This window comes from Elephas maximus, chromosome 11 (genome assembly GCF_024166365.1).
Source record: "Elephas maximus indicus isolate mEleMax1 chromosome 11, mEleMax1 primary haplotype, whole genome shotgun sequence".
Classification (NCBI taxonomy): domain Eukaryota; kingdom Metazoa; phylum Chordata; class Mammalia; order Proboscidea; family Elephantidae; genus Elephas; species Elephas maximus.
Genome location: NC_064829.1, coordinates 57,310,525 through 57,333,563, shown reverse-complemented (window position 1 = coordinate 57,333,563; position 23,039 = coordinate 57,310,525). Strand labels below are relative to the sequence as shown.

At 49.3% G+C, this 23,039-nt stretch overlaps 1 protein-coding gene across 5 annotated transcripts in view; it reads right to left on the bottom strand.

The window, feature by feature from the left end:
• Positions 1 to 23,039, bottom strand: part of CTIF (cap binding complex dependent translation initiation factor) — a 301,119-nt gene that overhangs the window by 134,889 nt on the left and 143,191 nt on the right. For all 5 annotated transcript variants that reach the window (XM_049902306.1, XM_049902308.1, XM_049902309.1 and 2 more), the window contains one exon: positions 20,366 to 20,442. In XM_049902306.1, coding sequence (XP_049758263.1) covers positions 20,366 to 20,442 — 77 coding nt within the window. The remainder of the gene's footprint in view (positions 1 to 20,365; positions 20,443 to 23,039) is intronic.

Sequence of the window (23,039 nt, the reverse complement as noted above, 5' to 3'; positions counted from 1 at the left end):
CGGCTGGCTGGGTTGTGTTGTTGCAGGAGAGGCAATGTTGTCATCAAAGGGCTCAAGATGAAGGTGACGAAGTAGCCTTAAATCTGGAAGGATCTTGGGAAGGACAGGTTGCCTAGAGCAGAGAGCGCCCCCCCAACCCCTTCTGCTTGGTGATGCTTTGGGCTGTTGTTTTGGGTTCCGGGCTATGGGCTACAGACTTAGAGAACCGTTCTCGCTGAGAGGGATGGCTTTGCAGCAGGTTTCTTGCGAGGAAACCGGAGTCAGAGGCTGCCCATGGTGGCACGGGAGAGTCTCTTGCCTTGCCCTGGGACTCTCCTTCCCCTTCACCTTCTCTGGTCCTGCTTTAGCAATTCAGGAGAAGCAGGGAAAGATGTACATCAGAGTTGCATCCTTTCACCATACTTACTCAATCTATATGCCGGGCAGGTAATCCGAGAAGCCGGACTATGTGAAGAAGAACACATGTTCAGGATTGGAGGAAGACCCATTAACAACTTGTGATATGCAGATGACACACCTTGCTTACTGGAAGTGCAAAGGACTTGAAGCCCTTACTGACTAAGATCAAAGGCCATAGCCATCAATACAGATTGTACCTCAACATAAAGAAAACAAAAATCCTTACAACTAGACCAATAAGCAACATCATGATAAACGGCAAAAATATTGAAGTTGTCAAGGATTTCATTTTACTTGGATCCACAATTAATGCCCATAGAAGCAGCAGTTAGGAAATCAAACCATGTATTGCACTGTGCAAATCTGTTGCAAAAGGCTTCTTTGAAGTGTTAAAAAGCAAAGATGTCACTTTGAGGACTAAGGTGTGCCTAACCCAAGCCATGATATTTTCAATCACCTTATTTTTTTTTTATATACATGTGAAACCTGGACAACCAATAAGGAAGACTGAAGAGCTGATGCCTTTGAATTACGGTGTTGCTGAAGAAGATTGAACATACCATGGACTGCCAGAAGAATGAACAAGTCTGTCTTGGAAGCGAGGATGGCGAGACTTCATCTCATGTACTTTGGACATGTTATCAGTAGGGACCAGTCCCCCGAGAAGGACGTCATGCTTGGTAAAATAGGGTGCCAGAGAAAAAGAGGAAGACCCTCAATGAGATGGACTGACGTAGTGGTTGCGACAATGGGCTCAAACATAACAATGATTGTGAGGATAGCACAGGACCTGGCACTGTTTCATTCTGTTGTATACAGGGTCACTATGAATCAGAACTGACCTGACGGTACCTAGCAACAACAACAACCATGGACACACGACTTCTATTTTTCTCCTAAGTCCTTCCACTTGAAGTTCTGTCTGCTACCCCCAGGCACCCCGACTCCTGACATCTCCCATGCCAGTACCCAACAAGGGAGCCTCCACTGAAAATGAACAACCAGGGACCTGCATCCACAAGCGTGTCCGAGGTCATTAGCTGCTCTCCTGTCCTTTTCTGCGAGAAGAGGGTGAAGACGTGGTTCTTCAGGAACTACAATATTCAAGGACTAGAAGCACACCGGGGGAGATGGGTAAGATGCCACGGTGTCCTGCAGGGGATTCTCTTCTGACTTTCCTGTCATATGTCCCAGCATGTGACATTCATTCACTTATGTGTTTTGTGCTATAATGGCAGAGCTTCATAATTGTGACAGAGATTGTATGCCCCACGAAGCCAAAAATGTTTATCATCTGGTTCTTCACAAAAAGTTTGCCAACTCCTGATCTAGATAGACTCCCCAGCCTAGGAGACACTCCATAAAGAGTAACCTCAATAATTACTATTATACTAAGTGGAAACAAAATGCTGGTGGTGTTAGGGGCACATAGGTTTGGGGCCTCAACCTGATTAAAACTAAGGGGGTCTTCTTATATTGATTTTAAATATGTAGTTTCCGTATAAGACTTTGTTTGAAGAACCTTCTTTTATGGATTAAATTATGTCCCCCCAAAATGTGTGTCAACTTGGCTAGGCCATGATTCCCAATACTGTGTAACTGTCCTCCATTTTGTCATCTGATGTGATTTTCCTGTGTTGTAAACTCCACCTCTGTGATGTTAATGAGGCAGGATTAGAGGCAGTTATGTTAATGAGTCAAGACTCAATCTACAAGATTAGATTGTGTTTTAAGTCAAAATCTCTTTTGAGATACAAAAGAGAGAAGTGAGAAGAGAGACATGGGGACTGCATACCATTAAGAAACAAGAGCCAGAAGAATAGCAGTTCCTTTGACCCGGGGTCTCTGCACTGAGAAGCTCCTTGATGGGGAAAGATTGATGACAAGGACCTTCCCCCAGGGCTGACAGACAGACAAAGCCTTCCCCTGGAGCTGGCACCCTGAATTTGGACTTCTAGCCTCCTAGACTGTGAGAGAAAAAATTTCTCTTTGTTAAAGCCATCCACATGTGGTATTTCTGTTATAGCAGCACTAGATAACTAAGATACCTTCAAACAGATGGGTCCTCACCTTCCTCCAGGAGCTCCCGGCATCTCTCTCTATTATGAAGGGTTTGCCCTGGATTGTCCACGATTAGGGCTCTACACTCAGCTCTCTCGGATTCACCCCCTGCAGGTCTGGGAAGGCTGTACAGCGCTCACGGGTCCTGGTGGCCTGCAGAGTGGGCCTGAGGGCTGCTCCCAGGGGCAGTGCCCTGTCTTCCTCCAGGCTATGCTCTGAGTAAAGTCCTGGCAGGAGGTGGTCCCCTGAGTTTTAGACACACAGGTGGACAGGGTAGGTGCTATCCTCCACTCACAGCACAAGCTGAAGGAGGCGTGAACATTTCCTGACCCCTACAGGGGCCACACGCTGTCCTCGGCAAGCACCCCCTTCTCTTTCTCAGCTTCTTCCTTCTCTTCCTGGGCCTTCTTCCCTCTCCCCACACCCTCTCAGACTGGCTGTTCTACTCTGCTCTTGTCTCTTCCCCCACCCGCCCCAGCCAAGCTCTCTGGGCCCTGGGACAGTTTCTGCAGAGCAGGGTCATCTAACAGAACTTCCTGGGATGATGGAAATATTCTATACCTGTGCTGTCCGATGCAGTAACCATGAGCTACATGTGGCTCTCAAGCACTTGAAATTTGGCTAGTGGGACTGAGGAACTGAAGTTTTCATTTTATTTTAATTAACTGAAATAGCCACAAGTGGCTAGTGGCTACCGTACTAGACAGCGCAGCTGTAGACAAAAACGAAAAACCAAACCTACTGCCATCGAGTCGATTCCAACTCATAGCGACCCTATAGGACAGAGTAGAATTGCCCTGTAGAGTTTCCAAGGAGCACCTGGCAGATTTGAACTGCCAACTGCCAACCTCTTGGTTAGCAGGCATAGCACTTAACCACTACGCCACTGTAGTATAGACAAGGAAGGCTTTTTTTTCACTTTATCCCCAATGGCTCCATTTAGAGACAGGGTCTCCTGAAGTACTTTTCCTACTGATGCCCTCAAAACGGAGAGGGGGTGAGAATTTGGGTAAATTAGAAAAGACAGATGAAAGGAAGCCCTCTTTATCCCATCTCCACTGGGCCACCACCAGATCCTTAGGCCTCCCAAGCTTTCATCAGACCCACAAAGACAGTTCTGTGGGGCTTCTCTCCACCCCTCTTCTCTCCCAAGCAAGACAACCCTCACCCAGACAGTCAGACGTCCCCCGATCATCATATGCTGGAGTGGGTGAAAAAGAAGTTCGTGGTCCCCTGCTCAGGGCCAATGTTTCAGAATCCCACGGAAAAGAGTCCAGGAATCCAGATGTCTGCAATCAACCTCGGCTCTGCAAGGCTGTGGTAGACCAGGTAGCCTCTCTGAGACTCACTTTCTTCATCTTGACAATGGGGACCCTAGAATCTGGCTTCTCTGCCTCCCAGGCCTGCTGTGGGGATACTAGCGGAAAGGGTGTGTCAGACATCTTTGTGTTATTAATATTTGTATTATTTTCTCTCCTACTCGAGGGCCTTCCCTGTCAGTGTCTGACAGATTCAAGAATGCCTATAATCAAAGCCCAACCTTCTATAATCTTCGAGATTATAGAGTTTAAGGGAAAATAAGTATGTGTGTGTGTGTGTGTTAGCGAGTGTGTGTGTCTTAGAAAGTGTCCTTTTCCTGGAACTACCTGCTGGATCTCCCAGGGGGACAGGTATGTTCTAAGCTCAGGCAATAGCATCCTCTGGCTTAAACCCTTCTCCAGGGAGGAAATATTCTAGCTCAGTTCCCACTGTAAAGAAGAGCTGTGGAGAATGAGGAGGGACGTGTAGAGGGGAGGACAGGATAAGGAGGGTATTCTTAGAAAGATTTGAAGTTGATTCAGAAAAGAGGGTAAACTCAAAAAACTTCAACCCCTTCAAAGCTATTGATGGGTTTCACTAGATCACTTAAAGTGGACAAAACCCAATGATACTGGAAGGAACTAGAAACAGATAAAGATGGCCCCCCAATGGTTCCCACCTCCTGGCATTCACAGAATTGTGTGGTCCCTTCTCACACTGAACCAGGGTTAGTCTGTGTGCCCAACAGGCTATGGCAGAAAGGATCTGATGTCACTTCCAAGATAAGCTTATAAAAGAGACTGCTGCTACTCTCTGTGTGTCTCCTCTACCCCCTCTCCTCTCAGATCATTTGCTCTGTTGTGAGACCCTACAGAGGAGCCCACATTGCAAGAAAATGAAGCCTCCGGCCAACAGCCAGCAAAGATGCAACAACTGCCAACCCCACATCAGTGAGCTTGGAAGTAGATCCTGCAGTTCCAGTCAAGCCTTCAGATGACTGCAATCCTGGAAACAGCTTGACTGCAACGTCAAGAGAGACCCTGAGCCGGAGCCAATCAGCTAAACTACTTCTGGATCCCGGGCCCTCAGAAACTGTGTGAGTTCATAAATGCTTATTGTTTTCAGCTGCTAAATTTGGGGGGTAGTTTGTTACACAGCAAGAGATAACTAATACCGACTTGGGTACTTGGAAGTGGAGTACTGTCATAACAAAAATCTAAAACATGGGTGTCACTTTGTCAGTGGGGAGGAACTTGAAGGATTTTGAGGTGCTTGTTAATAAAAATGTAAAGTGCCATGAAGAGACTGTTAGTAGAAATATGGAGTTTAAGGATACTGCTGGTGAGGGCTTTAAGGGAAGTGAGAAACACGTACATCACTGGCAAGTGGAGGAAAGGGGGGTCTTGTTATGTAGCTACAGGAAGTTTAGCAACACCTCCTCCTATAGTTATGTGAAAAGTGGGAAATGTACCTCTTGACTTGGGTGATCTGGCTAAGGGGATTTCCAGCCAGTGTTGAAGGTGCTGCCTGGTTTCTTCTTGCTGGGTATGATAAAATACAGAGGAGAGAGAGAAGCTAAAAGAAAGACTGTTACAAAAAAGAAGCTAGGACTTGCTAGTTCTGAAGATTCCCAGCCTTTCCAGATGGCAAATGATGCTAAAATTAAGAAATTACTTCTGAGCAAAGATCAAATCCATGGCACTCCGAGGAAAGCATGGTCCAAAGATAAGGGTAAGGGTGTGACTAAGAAATCCTTTGTTAAGATCTCAGAAATATCAAAATTGGTACCTCAGAGTATTATTCAGTCAGACAACATGTGCTCTAATCATTTTAAGGGTATAGCTCCCAGACCTTCTCAATCAAACAATAAGGCGTCTAAGAAGCCTAAGGGCATTGTCTCTCAGCAGAAGCTCAAAGTAGAAAAGGGATTGTTTTGAAGAGATTTGGTGGTGGGCTTCTATTTAGTGGAGTAGATCCCAATAAGATTCACAGAAGGCCCATAGAGTTTTTCAAAGAACAATATCAGCAGAAACGTCAGCTTGCTGAAAGAGACAGAGACAGTACAAAATGAAAAAAGGCTGTTGGACCTCCAAAATTCTACAGGAGGGAAGCTGGCTGGGAAAACAACTCAACTGCAAACACATGCCATCTATCATAGAAAAGGAAGGATGACTTAGGGTGGAACCAGGAGCCCAGAGTATTTATTGGGTCGACAACTGGACTGCAATCTTATGAGATACCCAGAGGGTGGAGGGTGGAGACAAGAGTCATGTAGAATAACTCTTGGGCAGGAGTAGGACTGAGTTCTCATCAAGGAACTTCCAACATTTCCCTGGCTGGTTTTCACAACTGCTACAGACTGGTGACTCCTGTGAGCTTCTTATTTCCCTCCTTCTTGAAAAGGAGTGGAAACGCTGGTGGTGTAGTGGTTAAGTGCTATGGCTGCTAACCAAAAAAAAGGTCGGCAGTTTGAATCCACCAGGCGCTCCTTGGAAACTCTATGGGGCAGTTCTACTCTGTCCCATAGGGTCATTCACTATGAGTCAGAATTGGCTTAATGGCAACAGGTGCTGGTTTTGAAAAGGAGCACCTAAGGCAATTATCCTATGCCTGTCCCACCACTGTTTATTGGGCATGTTGGGGGAAGACTATGTATCTCTTTAAATCACAGACCTATAGATCCAGAGGAGCTATACTTGAGGAATTACATCCATGGAGCCTCATCTGCACTTGAACCTGATTTAGATGATAAGATTCTGGACTTTGAGCTGATGCTATAACGGAATGAGGAATTGGGAGGGAGGGAGTGTATTTTGCACATAGAAAGGATGTGGAATCTTTGAGGGCCACAGGGCGAACTGTGATATCCAGCCTCAAGATGACCCCCCATGGTCCCCATTTCCTGGAATTTAATCCTTGTATAGTTTCCTCCTTCTCACATTATACCAGGGTTGGTCTGTGTGACCAATAGCATATGGCAGAAGCGATGGTATATCACTTTCAAGAGTAAGTTATAAAAAGCACTGTGGCTTTCACCTTGGTGTCTGTCTGTCTCTCTCTGTCTTAGATCACAGTCTGGTAGAAGCCACTTGTCATGTCAGGAGCAGCCCTAGGAAGAGGCCCACCTTGTGACCAACAGCTACTGAGGAACTGAGACCTCCCAAAAACTTAGTGAGTGAGCTTGGAAGCAGGTCCTCCAGTCCCAGGTGAGCCCTCAGATGACAGCAGCTCAAGCTGACACCTTGACTACCATCTCATGAGAGACCCAGAACCAGAACCCTTCAGTTAAGCTGTTCCTGGATTCCTGACTCTTAGAAACTGTGTGAGATAATGTGTTTTGTTTTAAGTGCTAAGTTTTGGGGTAATTTGTTATGTAGCAATAGATTATTAATATAAAAATCCAGGCCCAGTTCCATTTCCAGCAAACTAGGGTCACTGTGAGCTGGAATCGACTCGACAGCATTGTTTTTTTTTTTAATCATTGGAAAAATAACTTCGTAGGAACTGGAAGTCCCCAAAACACTCACTCACTTACACACACACACAGACACACACATACACACGCACTCACACACAGTCATAAACATAGGCATGTATGAAATACAAACATAAAAAACAGGGAATGAGTCCTCACGTTGATGTGGCCCTGGACGTTTTACCTGCTTTCAAAGCATCATCTCATTTGAATCACAAACAGCCTTACAAGGTGGATGTCCTAGTTTATAATGAGAAACCTACCTCAGAGGGGTGCATGGTGCCTTTGAGCATCACGTCTCCTTAACCACATCTAGTAATGGGAAGAAACGATATTCAAACCAAGCCCAGACAACTCAGCATACTCAAGGGGCTGCCTATGCTTCTGGCTGGAACCTGGGTGGACAGTAGTTCATGTTATGTCACTTCCAGGTGGTGAAAGCAGCAGCAAAATAGTGCTTGCCTAAAGCGGGATGGTTTCAGGCTTTTGGGAGCTAAAAAATCTTGCCTTTAAAAAATAAACCCTTGTACCTCCCTAGCCCTCACCCCCCTCACACACACATACTGGCTTCTTAGTAGGCCTAAGGTCTTAGCACTAGGACCATTCTCGTAACGCCTTTGGGTTGTCAGTGAAGCCTCCTGGGTACCCATTAAGGATTAACCACCAACCCCTCAGTTCTCAAGATGAGAAGCATATGTAGGGACCACATCTAGGAGACCAGGGGCTGCTTGAGAGTAATGGGAGGTGGGGGTTCATTCTGGCCGTAAGAGGGGTGGACAGGGAGCAAAAATATTTTCCCCAATTGCTTGAGGCTAGTCTACTTGCAGAATAAGGTATCACAGTAAAAAAAAAAAAAAAAAAAAAGCAAAAACAAAAACATTAGAGCCTTGGCCAGGAAAGGGCTTCTAAGACCCCTCTGCTATCCCCAGAGGAGCAATCAGAAGGGAACTGGGATTGCAGGGCCTTGGAAGTGAGCTGGCCCTGGCTAGCTCTGCCTAGAGAGGTTCTGTGATCACCTTTCATGCTCACCTGACTGCACTTCTCCAACCTTCTGGAATATGAGGGTAATGCCAGAACCCTGTCCTCTGCCTATCCTACCCTAGTCCCTGTCCAATCCCTCAGAGCCCCAGCAGCCCACGGTCCACAGGCGCCAGGTTTCTCGCTCAGGGTGACCAGGCCATGCCATCTGCTCCCTGGCACACCAAGCAACCTGGAACAAGGGTTTGCTGCAGCCGCCCAGACAGTCGGACCAAACACGCACACGGCCCCATATGGTTGGCTTTTGTTTTTTACCCCTTAAAAACATTTCTCCTTTCTTTTTTCAAGTCCACATACATGTCTTTTTCTGAGTTTAGAGTCAGCCCTGACAGGCAAAAAGCCTGAAATTGGATCCTTTATCCACCAAATCTTGTGATATCGGAACTAGAGGGCCTCCCCTTGGTGATGACAAGAAGGGAGTGTTCAGACAACTCAAAGGCAGTCGTATTTGGAGCGAGGGGTGTGAATGCACACAACTCTACCTCACAAGGTCGTGGTGACCTGACAAGCATACAGATTTGTATGCGTTTGGACATTCATGCAGCACATTCATCCAGCTGGGGGGTCCTCACACACTCTGTCTTGAGGAAAATTCCCTGGAGCTCGAATTGGGTAGATTAAGGGGCTGGTGAACGTCGGAGCTGGCTCAGGGCGGCTGCTTTTGTTCTCAGCACATCTGTTCAGCTGTAGAGGTGACTTAGGAGTCAGAAGACAGGAGCTCACCTCCCCTGCCCCACCATGAATGAACTTTCTTGGAGCCTCCTGCCCACCCCTGAGTCCCTCAGCTGCTGCACCTGCTCTAGGTGAGCTAGGGAACCCGAGCATGCAGGGAACTCTCTCAGTCCATGCCGCCCTGACCCACCCCTGGTATTGTGGGAAAGTCAGGGAAGAGGATGGAGGGAGGACTGAAAAGGGCTTGAATAGTGAAGGGTGGAGTAGGTGGGAAGGGGGCAGGTGAACCTGCAGAATGACAAGGAGCAGCAAGAGCAGGACTGGGCTGAGAAAGGACCAGACAGAGGGGACAGGCGGCGTAGAGCAGGAGCAAGCTTGGCCTGTTCAAGGAGCCCTGAGAAGACTGGGGCGTGAAGAGCACAGTGGGTGAGGACGTAAAGTGGGGGGAGGTGGGGAGAGGGCCATATCTTACATGGGAGTGGGGGAGGCTCAGGTAAGCCTGGCTCTGGTAAGAGGTCCTGAAGGCCTATCTGAAAGACTATAAACTGTTCAAAAGGAGCCTCAGTGGTTCAACGGTTAAGTGCTCAGCTGCTAACCGAAAGGTTGGTGGTTCAAACCCACTCAGCAGCTCTGTGGGAAAAATACCTGGTGATCTGCCTAGGAAACCCTATGGCAGAGTTCTACTCTGCCACGTGAAGTCATTATGAATCAAAAATCAGCTCAACAGCACCCAGCAACACAACAACAAACTGTTCAACAATTCTTCCAAAAATCTCCACAATGTTCATGTGCTGGGACTGTAATTTTAAACTCATCATGAGTGGCTTGTGAGTTGCTGTGGGCCTATTAGGGTGTCTGTCTGTCTCTTTGACTGGGCCTCTTTGGAAAGAAGGGGCAGCTCCATTCAACCCACATCCTGTAGGGCATTCAGACCCCTGCAAGTGCTCAGAGAGCTAGTGACAATAGAATCAATTGTCACTTCAGAGGTGATCACACCAGGGACTCAGGGGATAGTTTAATTTCCCCCATGGGATCTAAGAACATCACCTCCAGGGGACCCAAGGGCCTGTCTCCTTGAGTTATTTTATTTCTGTTTCCTGGTGTCTTGCCTAACTGAGCCCCTGCATCACTTCTGGAAACCAGGGCTTTCCAAAATACTCCAAACCATAACAGAGGCCACCTCGGCTTCCCCAAAACACACGCATTGGAATAAATGGCTAAAATTAAATTACTGGGAAGACTCAGAAATAACCCTCAGAGCTCAGGGTAAACGCTGACCCGGGCAGGAAGGCTCCGTGGTATTTTTGAAACCTGTGCCCCCGTCACTGCTGTGGAGCCTTGTGGAGGAGTGGAAGGACCCTCATGCCCTGGACTGGTCCTCCTGGGATTCGGGGGTGTTGGCAGCTGGAGGAAGCTCCTCCTAGGCCTGGTCCCCCTCCTCTGAGAGCTGCTGACCACCTTAGAACTCACAGTACCCTTCCTCCAGTCTCTTTTTGGGCGGGGCCCCACAACCTGGGAAATCTCTGGTCTATTGCAGGGATGTCCTAAACATGTCCATCCATGAATCATCCAGACCAGGGAAGGAATCTATGGGCATGGCTGACCTAGGGGAAGGGTCAAGAAGGCCGAGGGTGGACGACCCTGTCTGAAATCTCACCACTCACTCATTCCTTTGAATTGTGCACTAGCCTTCCTCTCAGCCCATGTGAAAATGGCAGCCCCTTGCCCCCAGAGAGAAGCACACTGTCGCAATACCCTGTGCGTATGAGTTAATAGGGAGTGTACGGAGAAGGAGGCTAGAGACCCAGCAGACAGAAGCCGAGCCTGTGGAGGAGACAAGACAAGTTTTGCATCAGAGAATCTTGAAGAGTACCGTCTCTGAGGCCGGACAGCTGGGGTTGAAATTCTGGCTCAGCTACTTCCAGCTCTGTGGCTCTGGGCAAGTTACTTCATTTCTCTGTGCAAGTTCTTTTCCTCATCAGTTAAATGGAAATGGTAATCTTATCTCCTCCCTAGAGTTGTTGAAAAGATTGGATGAGCGGATATTTGTAAAGAGCTCAGAACATTGTGTTGAACATAGTGCACGTTCTGCAGGTGGTTGTTAAATTGCTGAGTAGCTTCTGGGCTGGGCCAGGCTTGTGTGTGGGTCCAGGAAAAAGGCCCTTCAAACCACTGGGATGCAGAGCCTACCCACTTGGTTAGGTGGCGCCACACAGCATCTGAACTCAGGTGGCCAGAGTGCCAGGAACACTCTGCTAGGCATGGTTATGGCTGGGCGCCCAGGGCGCAGACCTGAACCAGGTTTGGGCGATGGAAGGCATACTCAGGAGCAGCAGATGTGGCCTCGCCTTCCTGGAGCTTGCCATGGCAAGGGCATGTGGGCTGGGCTGAGGATACAGGGGCACTGGCTATGTGCACTGAAGCCCCCTCCAGTCTCTGCAGTGCCTCTCAATTCTGCCATTCTCACCCCATGGTTAAGGAATGGAATATTCATGAGAGATATTCTTTTCCCACCTTTAGTCCTATTTCGTTCCTTCCATTAAAAAAAAAATTATTATGTTGAAAAGTATGTACATACATACTAAAACATTTGCCATTTTTAAGTATACAATTCAGTGACATTAATTATATTTACTATGTTGTGTAATCATCACCACTACCCATTTCCAAAAGTTTTTTTCATCATCCCAAACAGAAACTCAATACCCTCTGAGCAATAATTCCCCATTTCTCCTTCCTCCCACCTCTGGTAACATTAATAAACCTCAGTCTCTATGCATTTGCCTATTCTAGATATTTCATATAAGAGGAATCATATAATATTTGCCCTTTCGTGACTTGCTTCTTTCACTCAACATAATGTTTTCCGGGTTCATCCATGTGGTAGCATCTATCAGGCCTTCATTTCTCTTTATGGCTGAGTCATATTCTATTGTATGGATATATCACATTTTCTTTACCCATGAATCTGCTGGTGGACACACTTTTTCAAATGCTACCCCATTACATTTCACAGCTGCAGTGAGGAACACCATTCCATAGCTGAGAAAACCATGGTGTAAGGGATTGCTCTGGGCCACACCACAAAGATGAAAACCCAGATTCCGTAAACCCCAGCTCAGTGTTCTTTCCTTCCCTGCACACTGCCTGGGGGAAGAGGGGTCCTGAGAGTGAAGGTCAGGGAAAAGTGGGGTCTCAGGTTTTCTGAGGGTGTACTCAGAGCCAGGTACCAGGTTGGACTCCCCACGGAGATGCCGCCACGCCCCACCACCAGCACCTTGTGGGCTGAACATCAGTGTCCTCAGGAACAAGGAAGAAGAATGGGCATGGGAAAAAAAGGTTTTCCCAAGATCCCCTGGCTGGTGAGGACTGAGCTGGCCCTGAGGCCAAGTGGGCCTGACCTAGGACCTGGGCTGCCTGTCACAACACTGGCCCCCAGGGATGGCTGGGTGACTGGGTGCCAGAGGCTGGATCCCTTGGGGACCTCAGAGTTGCCTATTTTCTTCCACTCCAGTGAGGAGTAAAAGGGTCAGATGGTGGTGGTGGTTGGTGGTGATGGTTGGTGGTGACGGTGGTGGTTGGTGGCGGCGGTGGTGGTTGGTGGCGGCGGTGGTGGTTGGTGGTGATGGCGGCGGTGGTGGTTGGTGGCGGCGGTGGTGGTTGGTGGTGATGCTGTTGGTGATGGCGGTGGTGGTGATGGCGGTGGTGTTTGGTGGTAGTGGTGGTGGTTGGTGGTGGTGGGTGGTGGTTGGTGCTGATGGTTGGTGGTGATGGTGGTGGTGGTTGGTGGTGGTGGTGGTGGTTGGTGGTGACGGTGGTGGGTGGTGGTGACGGTGGTGGGTGGTGGTGACGGTGGTGGGTGGTGGTGACGGTGGTGGGTGGTGGTGACGGTGGTGGGTGGTGGTGGTGGAAGTTTAACATTTGTAAGCTAATCTCCAAATGCCTGCATTTCAGCAACAGGGAGACTAAATCCCCTGAGGAAGATTAATTAAAGCAGCTTGAGGTGTTAGTCCCTGGGGGTGTTCACTCTACTTCCTGCCCCAGGCACATACCCAGTGGGGATGGTATTTCCCTCTCTCTGGGGCCAGCTTTCCTGGCTAACACTCTCCCAGCCTCAGGGCCACCAGGTGTGTGCCCTTCCTCTTCTTCAGTCAACTCTCTCACCGCAGGCCTCCCTTCTTTGCTATCTAGGGATTAAGGGGTCTCAACAATTCCTTTCTCTGGGAAAAGGGGGATGGCACCACCCAGGGAAGAGTAATGTTCAGCTTCACAAAAGCAGGCGCAGAGCTGGAGGTGCCACTGCTAGGCTAGGCAGTGAACTGCAGGTCACCTCTTGCGCCTGGTCAGCCCCCAGTAGATGCAGGTCCCGGGCCAAGGAATGTGCTGGTCCTTCCCTGGGAGAGGGGCCTAGGGCCTGGTATCCCCAGAAGTGAGTGCCAATGGCAGGTCCTGAGCACAGAACATGCACTGGGCAGGGGGCAGCAGAAAGCGTCCAGGGCAGGGGGCAGGAGAGGGTCTGCAGGGCAGGGGTACTGCTCAGAGGTGAGTCATGGCCCAGCCACAGGAGGCCATCACAGCAGCTCGTCTGCTCAGGGTGCTGGGCAAGGCAGCTACATGCTATGAGGGGTCCTTGGGGTTGTCAAGATTTATGCCAAGGCCGGGGGGCTTCTCTGAGCTCACCCGGGCCTCCCCTCAATGTAGACCTGGACATCTGGCTTGAAGAAGTGAGCTCTCTTCTTCCCAAGAGAGTTGCTGGGGGTGGGCGTAGGGGAGGAGGAGAAGGATCCTAAAAATACTCCCAATCTGACTCACTCTGCTTAGAATCTGACAGGGCTGCCTGCCAGGTGGGGGTTTGCCTGTCCTATTTTCTTATCTATCTTTAGCAGGGACTTAATGAGGGCAATTTCCTTGCTAGGATATGAAGACAAACCGAGGGCAACGTGAGCGTGGATCTGTCTCGCTCTCCCTGGGGCTCCTGATGACAGCTGACAATGACAGTCACTGCAGGGCTGAATGTGAGGGCTTCAGGGAGGGTGTCACCCAGGATGGGGCAAGTGCAGTAACGGCTGCTTAGTGACACCCAGGCAGGTGGTAACCACTAGAGGGCGTGTCTCCCATGCCCTGATCCTCTCCCCAGCTCTTCCACCACTGTCCCCCAAACAAAACCAACCACTGGGCCCTGGAATCTCATCACTCATAACATAGTGCTTTACCTTCAGCATCTCTCTACCCTGTTTGAAGAAGCAAGTACTTCCAGTCCTGGTGCATGCCACAACATGAGTGAGCCTTGAAAGCATTATGCTGAGTGAAGTAAGTCAGTCACAAAAGGACAAATATTGCAATACAGGAAATACCTAGATACACAGAGACCAAAGTTTATTAGTGATTACCAGGGGCAGGTGGGAGGAGGAAAGAGGGACTCACTGCTTTAGGGGCACTGAGCTTCTGTTAAGGGTGATGGAAAAATTTAGACATGGGTAATGCTGGTGGTTGCACAACATGATGAATGTAATTAATGCCACAGAATTGTACACATAAAAATGTTAACTTAGCAAGTGTTTTGTTGGGGTTGTTCCGTGCCGTTGAGTCATTTTTGACTCACAGAGACCCCGTGTGACAGAGTAGAACTACCTCATAGAGTTTTTAGCTTGTAATCTTCATGAGAACAGATTGTCAACTCTTTCTCCTGCAGAGGCACTGGGTGGGTTCTAACAGCCAACATTTTGGTTAGCAGCTGAGCACTGTAATGTCTGTGCTGCCAGGGCTCCTTAGACAAATATATTTACCACACATGTACACACAAAAAGCAAGTACTTTCAAGAGGACTAAGTTAACAACTCATGAGAAAGTGTGCAGCTGATGGAGGGATCCAGGACTCTGCATGGGTCAACTCCTAATCAGTTCCTAGAGCTTTGTCATCTTTGTAGGATGAAGGACTCCGTGATTGATGGCGGGTTCTGAGGTGCTAAGAGAACAGCAAGCTCCTGAAAGTACTGTGACATAAAGAATGGGGACTAAGGAGGCACCAAAGCTCCTCCAGCCAGGGTCCTTGCCCATGAGCCCAGACAGGAAAAAGAGAGGCTCAGAATGGAATGAAGGTCTCCCATGACCAGTGATGACCATCCAAGCCCAGCAGGGTTGTCAGAGCAGGAGCAAGGAGTGGGGCTTAAACGTGTTGGTGACAATCCTCAAGTTATACTTTCATATTTAGAGTGAGAAGGAGGAGGGAAGCACGGGGTTGCCAATGGGGCAGAAGATGCAAAATTAACGGCTGCTGAGAGAATGCAGACCTGCCTAATGCCAGGTTTGCCTTCCACCAGAAGAACACATGTTGGGCCAGAAAAGGTAGACTCAGCTAGAGTATTCGCATGATGCTGAGGGCAATGAGACCACAGGAAAGTGCCCAGGGCTCTGAGTTCTCCTCTTCTTGCCTGAGAATGGGGTAGTTCTGCTCAGGACAAGAGAACCCCTTCATATGAGGTCACAAATGACCCTGATCAAGTCTGAGGAATTCTGGAGAACAGACAAAGTGGTAGAGACTGTAGCTAGATGTTGTGTGGTTAGTTGCTGCCGAGTCACCTTGACACATGGTGACCTTATGAATAACATAAGGAAACATTGCCCAGTCCTGTGCCATCTTCATGATCATTGGTATGCTTGAGTCTATTGTTGGGGCTATTGTGTCAATCCATCTCATTGAGGGTTTCCTTGTTTCCATTGGCCCTCTATTTACCAGCCTACATACATACACATGCTAGATGTATGCAGTCCCAACTTCCAAATATCGGAAAAATAGATATCATCTTTCTGAAAGACATTCCTGCATGAACAGTTTGCAAGAAAAGAGATGATCACTAATAGCTAGCACAGGCTCACACAGACCAAATCGAGACCAAGCCAGCAACTTTTTTTGAAAGGGTTCCTAGCCTAACACATTTGGGGGACCCCTGCAAACATCAGGACTGAAGGTGTCTTTGTAGGAGCTGGCCACATCACTCCGTCTTGGGACCTGACCTGTTCATGAAGAAGTCTCAAAAAAAGACACTTCACATGGCACAAAACCCACCCTTTTAAAAAGTACAATTCAGTGGTTTTTAGAGTAGTCACAAGGCTGTGCAACCATCACCACCATTTTATGCCAGGGGTCCTGTTCATTGTTATCAGTGACGTAGGTGACATCACAGAGAGCTTGCAGAATCAAATCTGATGACTGGCACTGACCTTGTCCACAGTGAAGGAGTCTGGTACCCAGTGGGTGTGGGTCAATGGCGGCAGAGGCAGGGGAGGGATGGGATTCATAATTGGTTCTGCAGTTAGAGGACACCAAGTCACAGTCACGGGTACTCGTAGGACACAGGCATCGAGAGCTGCTGGAGGCTCTGACACCGCCCTGCAGAGCCCAGCATGTGGCCCGACTCTGCACCACCTGGGGACCCAGGCAGGGGCTGGCACGTGAGGTGCAAGGACAGCTCGCTCCTCTGCCTGGCTCACTCCACAGGGCCATCTGACACTAGCTGGGAACAGCCATGGCATTCTTTTCTTCTTCCTTTCAAATCTGCTTTGCACATCGAGTAAATTAACTGTTCTGAGACCTCACTTAATGAAACAAATTAATTTGGAGAACGGCTCTCCTGTCTCCCTGGCTGCCCGGCGTCCATGTGATGGACTGCTAATGCCTCCATTAGCTCCCCCACTCCAATTGTTAAGAGGCAGGCCCTGGAGCCGGCAGGGTCTACCGAGACTCCCAGCAGTCTGGGGCTGGGCTCGTAGGAGCCAGCAGGCTCCGGCTTTCCCTTCTATTTAGCTCAGTTGGGGAAAGCGGCAGCCGTGGGCTCTACCCATCTGGCTCTGTTTCTAGGGAACTATGTGGGGGCGACTTCTGGGGACGGCAGGGAATCCCTGGGCTCAGCAACTGCTTAGCTGCAGCTTGCACGCTCCTTTCATCCACATGTCCTCCCGTCTCCATCCCAAACCCTACCCGTGTCTTACTGCTCATTCAGCTCCCACCTCCTCCAGGAAGCACTCTGGAGCCCCCCCATAATTGCTCCTTCTCAGAACCTCCTCAGTATCAACAAATCCATTGCCATTGAGTTGATTCTGACTCATGGTGCCCCCACGTGTTACAGAGAAGAACTGCTTCATAGAGTTTTCACAGCTGTAATCACTATAGGAGCAGATTGCCAGGCCTTTCTTCCATGGCACCACTGGGTGGGTTTGAACCACTAACCTTTAGTAGTTGAAAACGAATCATTTGTGCCACCCAGGGACCATTTCAGTACTAACACTTGGATGCTATATAGTCATACACAGCTTTCTCGTTGATTCTGGAGTCAGAGTCTAATTTTTAAGCTACACTATCAGGGACCTTAACTGTATAGGGACTCTGAGAGCAGAGACCATGCCTGGTAGTTCTCTTGTGTCCTCCAAGCACAGAGGACTGCTCGGTAACCTCAGTTGGAAGTGGTAAATAGTGCTCCGTGTGGTGCTCACTGAGACATGCTCCTAGGCCCCCGTCAAGGATGAAGTGCTCCCCTGACAGTGGCTGGGAGCACTGCTGGCCCTCACCACCCCCCCAACACTGTCAGCCTCACGGCCCTGCCCTGGATGAAGAGCCCTGGTCCTGGCTTCCTGCTTCCAGGTAACTGAGGTCCTTAAACTCTATGGCTGCCTTAAAGACCTATCTACCAAAACAAAACCAAACCCATTATGTGGAGTCAATTCTGACTCATAGCGATCCTAAAGGACAGAGTAGAACTGCCCTATACGGTTCCCAAGGAGCGGCTGATGGATTTGAACTGCTGACCTTTTGGTTAGCAGCGGTAGCTCTTAACCACTACACCAACAGGGTTTCCAAAAGAACTATCTATATGGGTTCAAATTGACAACAGCAACTCAAAAGGTTAGATAGGAAGCTCAGGGGGCAATGAGTTCATGTTAATGGAGGAGGAACAACTTAGAAAAGGAGGGTGAGAATGGTTGTACAACTTGAAGAATGTAGTCAATATCACTGAATTGTACATGTGGAAATTGTTGAATTGGTGTGTGGTTTGCTGTGTACATCCTCAACGACAAAATACATTATTGAAAAAAAAAAAACTCTATGGTTGCCTGCTCTTCTCCCAGAAGTCCCATAGCCAGGGACTCTGTGGCCTTCCCAGGTCGAGATGAGAGATGGGTCCACCGTGTTCCAGATGGTAATGAAGGAGTGGTACACCGACCAGCTCAGCCATTGCTCACAACACATGGGATGCACAGAGTTGGAAGGTCTGACCCCCTGAAGACCAAGAAGCTCATTTCTCAAGTTCGTCTTTGGTCCAGCTGAAAACTCTTGCTTCCTAAGCTTATTTCCTCTGGTTTGGGCCCCTTGAGCACAAGGCAACGGCTGCTCATCCTTTTGTATAAATCTTTCATGAAATTAACAGCATTCATGTTCTTTATCCTCAGCCTCTTCTTCCCTGGCCCCGGCCTTTAGCCTTTCCTCACAGGACATAGTTTCCATCCCTTTAATCATCTTTATTGCCTGGTGTTGGACCCCATCCCAGGCCCACATCCTTTCTGAGCTATGCTGACCTAAACCGGGAGTTAGCACCAGCAGGGCTCGGCGGAAGTTCGGCTTCCCAGTCTGCGTGTCACGCGCTTCTTCCTACACTCCTGGGCCATGCCACTGCTTTCCGGAGGCTTGGCACTGTCCATGCACTTAGGGGACTCCTGCTGAGTGAGGCAGCCTGGCCCAGAAATGGACATGTGGGCTGCCTGGCCGCTGAGCAGCCGGCTTGCCATTGCCTGGGCCCTGAGATGCGGGTCAGAGGGCCACTTCTCATCCAGAAGCTTGGGGACAGCCAACACCTCCGAGACACACATCCTCAGTGTCCTCTGCCATCAGGGACACAGAGGGCAGGGGAGGAGGGAGACACCAAGCTTGTGTTCTCCGTAACACCTCTCCAGCCCCATCACTCCCTTTTCCTCCTTTAGGTGGTGTGCCCTACATCTTCCCTCTGCCAGGAACCCAGAAACCAGGAATTAACCTCTGATGCGGCACACACAATGCAATGAACACACACTGCTCAGTCCAGGGCTTGGCCCAACTCTCCGCCCTGAATTTCCCTTTTATGCTACTGCACGAAGTGCCTGGCAGGTCTGATTTCTACACTGGGACTGCCTTCCTCCCAGCAGGTGGGACATTCACTGTCCTTGTGAATGGCTTCAGACCCACCCAATCCACTCACCCATCACAAGGCGTTCTGGGTGTCCAGCCCTTCCCCCACCCTGAGAGCTGTGACCACCACCTAATACTCCTCATTTAAGGCCTACGTGTGGAGGGATGGCCCAGGGACACTGCTCAGCCCCAGCCCTCAGCCTCAAGGAGCTTGTCATCCAGGATGAGAGGAGTCACTTCTGATGTTCTGAGCAAGGGCAGTTGGCTGGGCTGTTTCACGGCTCTCTGAGGACATTCTCTGCTCATTAAAGGTAAAACCACCAGCGGTCATATTTATCTAAGGAACAATTCCCTAGAGAGGAATGCCCCATTTCAATTCCTCAGGCAGAAGGCTTTGCTTTTCTCATTTTTTTGTATTTCCATCCAGAAAGAATTTATGTATATTCAAGCAAAAAATATCTCCTGACCCCTCCTGCCTTTTGCATAAATGGCTAAATACTACGCACACCGGTCTGCACCTAGTATGCTTCACTTAAAACAGATCTTAAAAACATTTCCATATATGACAGCCTTTTAAAAAATAAATACATGTGTGCATTCCCAGTGTGCCCAGCCTCAGCTGCTTATCCTATTCAGGGCTACCTCATTGTGCGTTTTGGGCTCTGTGTATCTGGCCCCTTCTTATCACCCAGGACTCAACTCCAGGGACGAGCTTGTTCCTGCCTTAGTCTAAGGAGGTTCTCCTGCATCTGAGAGCAGTGGTATGTGCCATTGCTGCTTGTGTGTCGTCTGTTACAGCCGTGCTGGTATACACCAGGGCCGACTCCCCGTGACTGGGGAGGAGGGAAGACAGAGACCTTTGCAGCTGTGAACTCCGGGAGCCTCCTGGAGGCCAGCTCTCACACCAAGCAGTCAGTTGCACCCTGTTTCCCAAGACCATGATGGTTGCTGCAAGGTCGGGGAAACAGCATTTCTCCTCTCAGACAGCCAAACCTGGTGCCTCTCCCCAGGAAAAGAACATGGAGAGGGTGCGCCCACAGACAGGTTCCTGAAGGGATCCACCCCTGGGCCACCCCACAGAAGTGTGGCCGCCACTCTGCCCACAGCAGAATCCCCAACCTATAACCAACCCTGCCATCCCACCTCATCTCATCATTATCAGCTGGTGATGGGAAAAGCAACCCGCAGCCTGGAATGGGCAGAGTAGCTACAGCTGGCCAGCAGAGGAAAAGAAAACCCACTGCTCATGACGGAGTGTCTCCTACCTTCGGTCGTTTCTCCTCCTTCGGAATAACTTCTTCGTGTGCGCAATCTCCGCCTCGTGTGGCATCGGGTGGTAACCCTGCATCGTGGGGGGAGGGGAGCTCGTTAGTAACTTGTGAGGACAGCAAAGAACTGGTGGGGCTGAACGAACTATAACAACGTCTATGACAAAAAAGTCATAGGGTTTCGAGAGACAGACTGAAAAATGGAAAATACCACATTTAGTCCCGGAAGCCCTGATGGCGTAGTGGTTAAGAGCTATGGCTGCTGACCAAAAAGTTGGCAGTTCAGATCCACCAGGCACTCCTTGGAAACTCTATGGGGCAGTTCTACTCTCTCCTATAGGCTCGCTATGAGTAGGAATCGACGCGATGGCAGTGGGCTTTTTTTTTTTTTTTTTAACGAACTTCCCACGAGGAGATTATGCTGGACTTGCAGGTTCAAACAACATTAGGTACAAAACGGAATTTAGAATTCATCATATCCATTTCCTCAAACTGCAGACCAGAAGACTCAGCTTCAGAGAGGTGAATGAGCAGGTTCAAGGCTTTGCAGAGAACTAGCATCAGACCTGGGACCAGACAGCGAAGTTCACTTGTTGTAGGCCCGAGGGCAAGTTCCTTCACTAAGTCTCAAGTTTCCTGATAAAATGAGAGGATGCTCATACTTTCTTCTCTTCTCGGGACGGTTGAGAGGACCAAGGAAATGAAGTCTGCACCCACTGAGCCCCATGCAGAGGAAACACGCTAGGAACCAGGTCTTCTTATCCTAATCCAGTCTCCCCCTGGGCAATGCTGCCCAGGGAGTATTTTAGGGAAAAGCTACAAATAGCTAAATGCCTGTTTAATTAAACTTTAAAGGCAAGAAGGACTGGGGCATATTCTAGGGATGATCTTTTTGCCTATTGTCACCCTAATGACAACAACCATTTATACATTTACAGCAAGGTGGGAGAGAGATCCTCCACCTATAACGTGGGGCCCGCCCTGCAAATGCCAAGCTCTAGGCAGAAATATTTGTAGAGGATGGAAAACCAGTTGCAGCTGAGTCAACCCCAACTCATGGAGACCCCATGTGTGTCAGAGTAGAGCTGTGTTCCATAGCAGCCGATTTTTTGGGAGTAGATCACCAGGCCTTTATTCCAAGATGCCTCTGGGTAGATTCGAACCTCCAACCTTTCAGTTAGCAGCCACCCAGGGAGTTCTTACCACACCGTTCCCCTGTGTCCCACATCCACCATTACAGCCCTCCCTACCACCACCAAAAGTGTGTTCTGGTGGAACGGCGGGAGGGGCGGCGGGTAGGGCAATGCCATTCTATAATGAGCAGCCTGGGTAGAGTAGGGGTACTAGGTCTGGGGGTCTGGGAGGAGGGGTGGCCTGGTTGGGGCCTGGGACACTATCACAGAGTCCTCGGCCTGAGTGTGGCCCATTCCACCCACGGGGCGGCTGCCCTGCTGAGGGAGCCAGGGGTCACTGGAGCCCTAGGTATGCACAGGGTGAGAGGGGCAACAGAGCCCTGTCTGCTGGGGAGTGGTTGGTCCATTTGGTCCAAACCTACATTTACCAGGGTTTCGAGAACTGGTTGGCTCTGATTCGAACCCCTGCTGAGAATTTGCATTTCTAACAAGTTCCCTGCTGAGAATTTGCATTTCCACTCCAGATATACTGAATCAGAATCTACATTTTAACAAGATCCCCAGGTGATTCTTAGGTATAACTTCCTCGGAATTGGAACAAACCAGTTTGAAGCCCTGACATTTATAGACAGAGAGACTGAGGCGCAGAGTGGTCAGTCACACATGATTTAGGGCCCGATGGTTGTGGGGCTGGCTGCCCTGACCTTCTTGATGGAGGCACATGCAGCCCTCTGGAATCAGCTCTACATGGAGGGCCCTGACCCTGACCAAGGTGAGGACAGGTGGACATGGGCAGTCCTGGTTATGCCTGGACTGACCAGCTTTGGTTTCCTGGGGGACCGTGGGAGGATGGCAGGCTCAGGAGGACACAGGGACCCTGGGGTTATAGGCACTGGACCTAGACCACTATTGAGTCCGGGAAAGGAATGACATTCCAAAATAGACAATAAAACCTGTGAAAGGTGGAACCTGGGTAAGGCAGAAACCTGTCAGAGAAGGAAAACTCAAATATTTTCCACGAAATAGAGAGCAATAGAAAAGTGGTAATCACACCCTGTCAAAGGGGGAAAACTTCCAAGGCCTAGAAAAACAAGGCAATCCCATCAAGTTCCAGTTCTCACCAGGTCTATTATTAACAGCCCACTCCCACTCCCCATCCCTCTCCCCTCGTCTCTAACAAGATGGCCAAAAAGGTATGAATGAATTCCAGGCTCCGGGCAGCCACAATGGGCCCCTGAGGCCTTAGGATGTGCTTTGTTTAATGGTTTTCTCAAAGGATATTATTTTCTGTCTTTAATACAAAACACAAACAAGGAAAAACACCAAGTCTTCCCCTCTCATTTCCCCTCTCCCCACCCTGACCAGGCTCCGGCCTGGCCCCTTCCCTCCCTCCCTCCCGGCCTCTCCGGGTCACTTCAGGAACGCACTGGGTGTTTCCCAAGCAGACAATGGACAGGAAGCCAAGGCTCCCCCCCAAGTGGGCGGCCTGTGATCAGGATCTCAGCTCTGAGGTTGGGCAGAAAGAGCTGTTTGCTAAA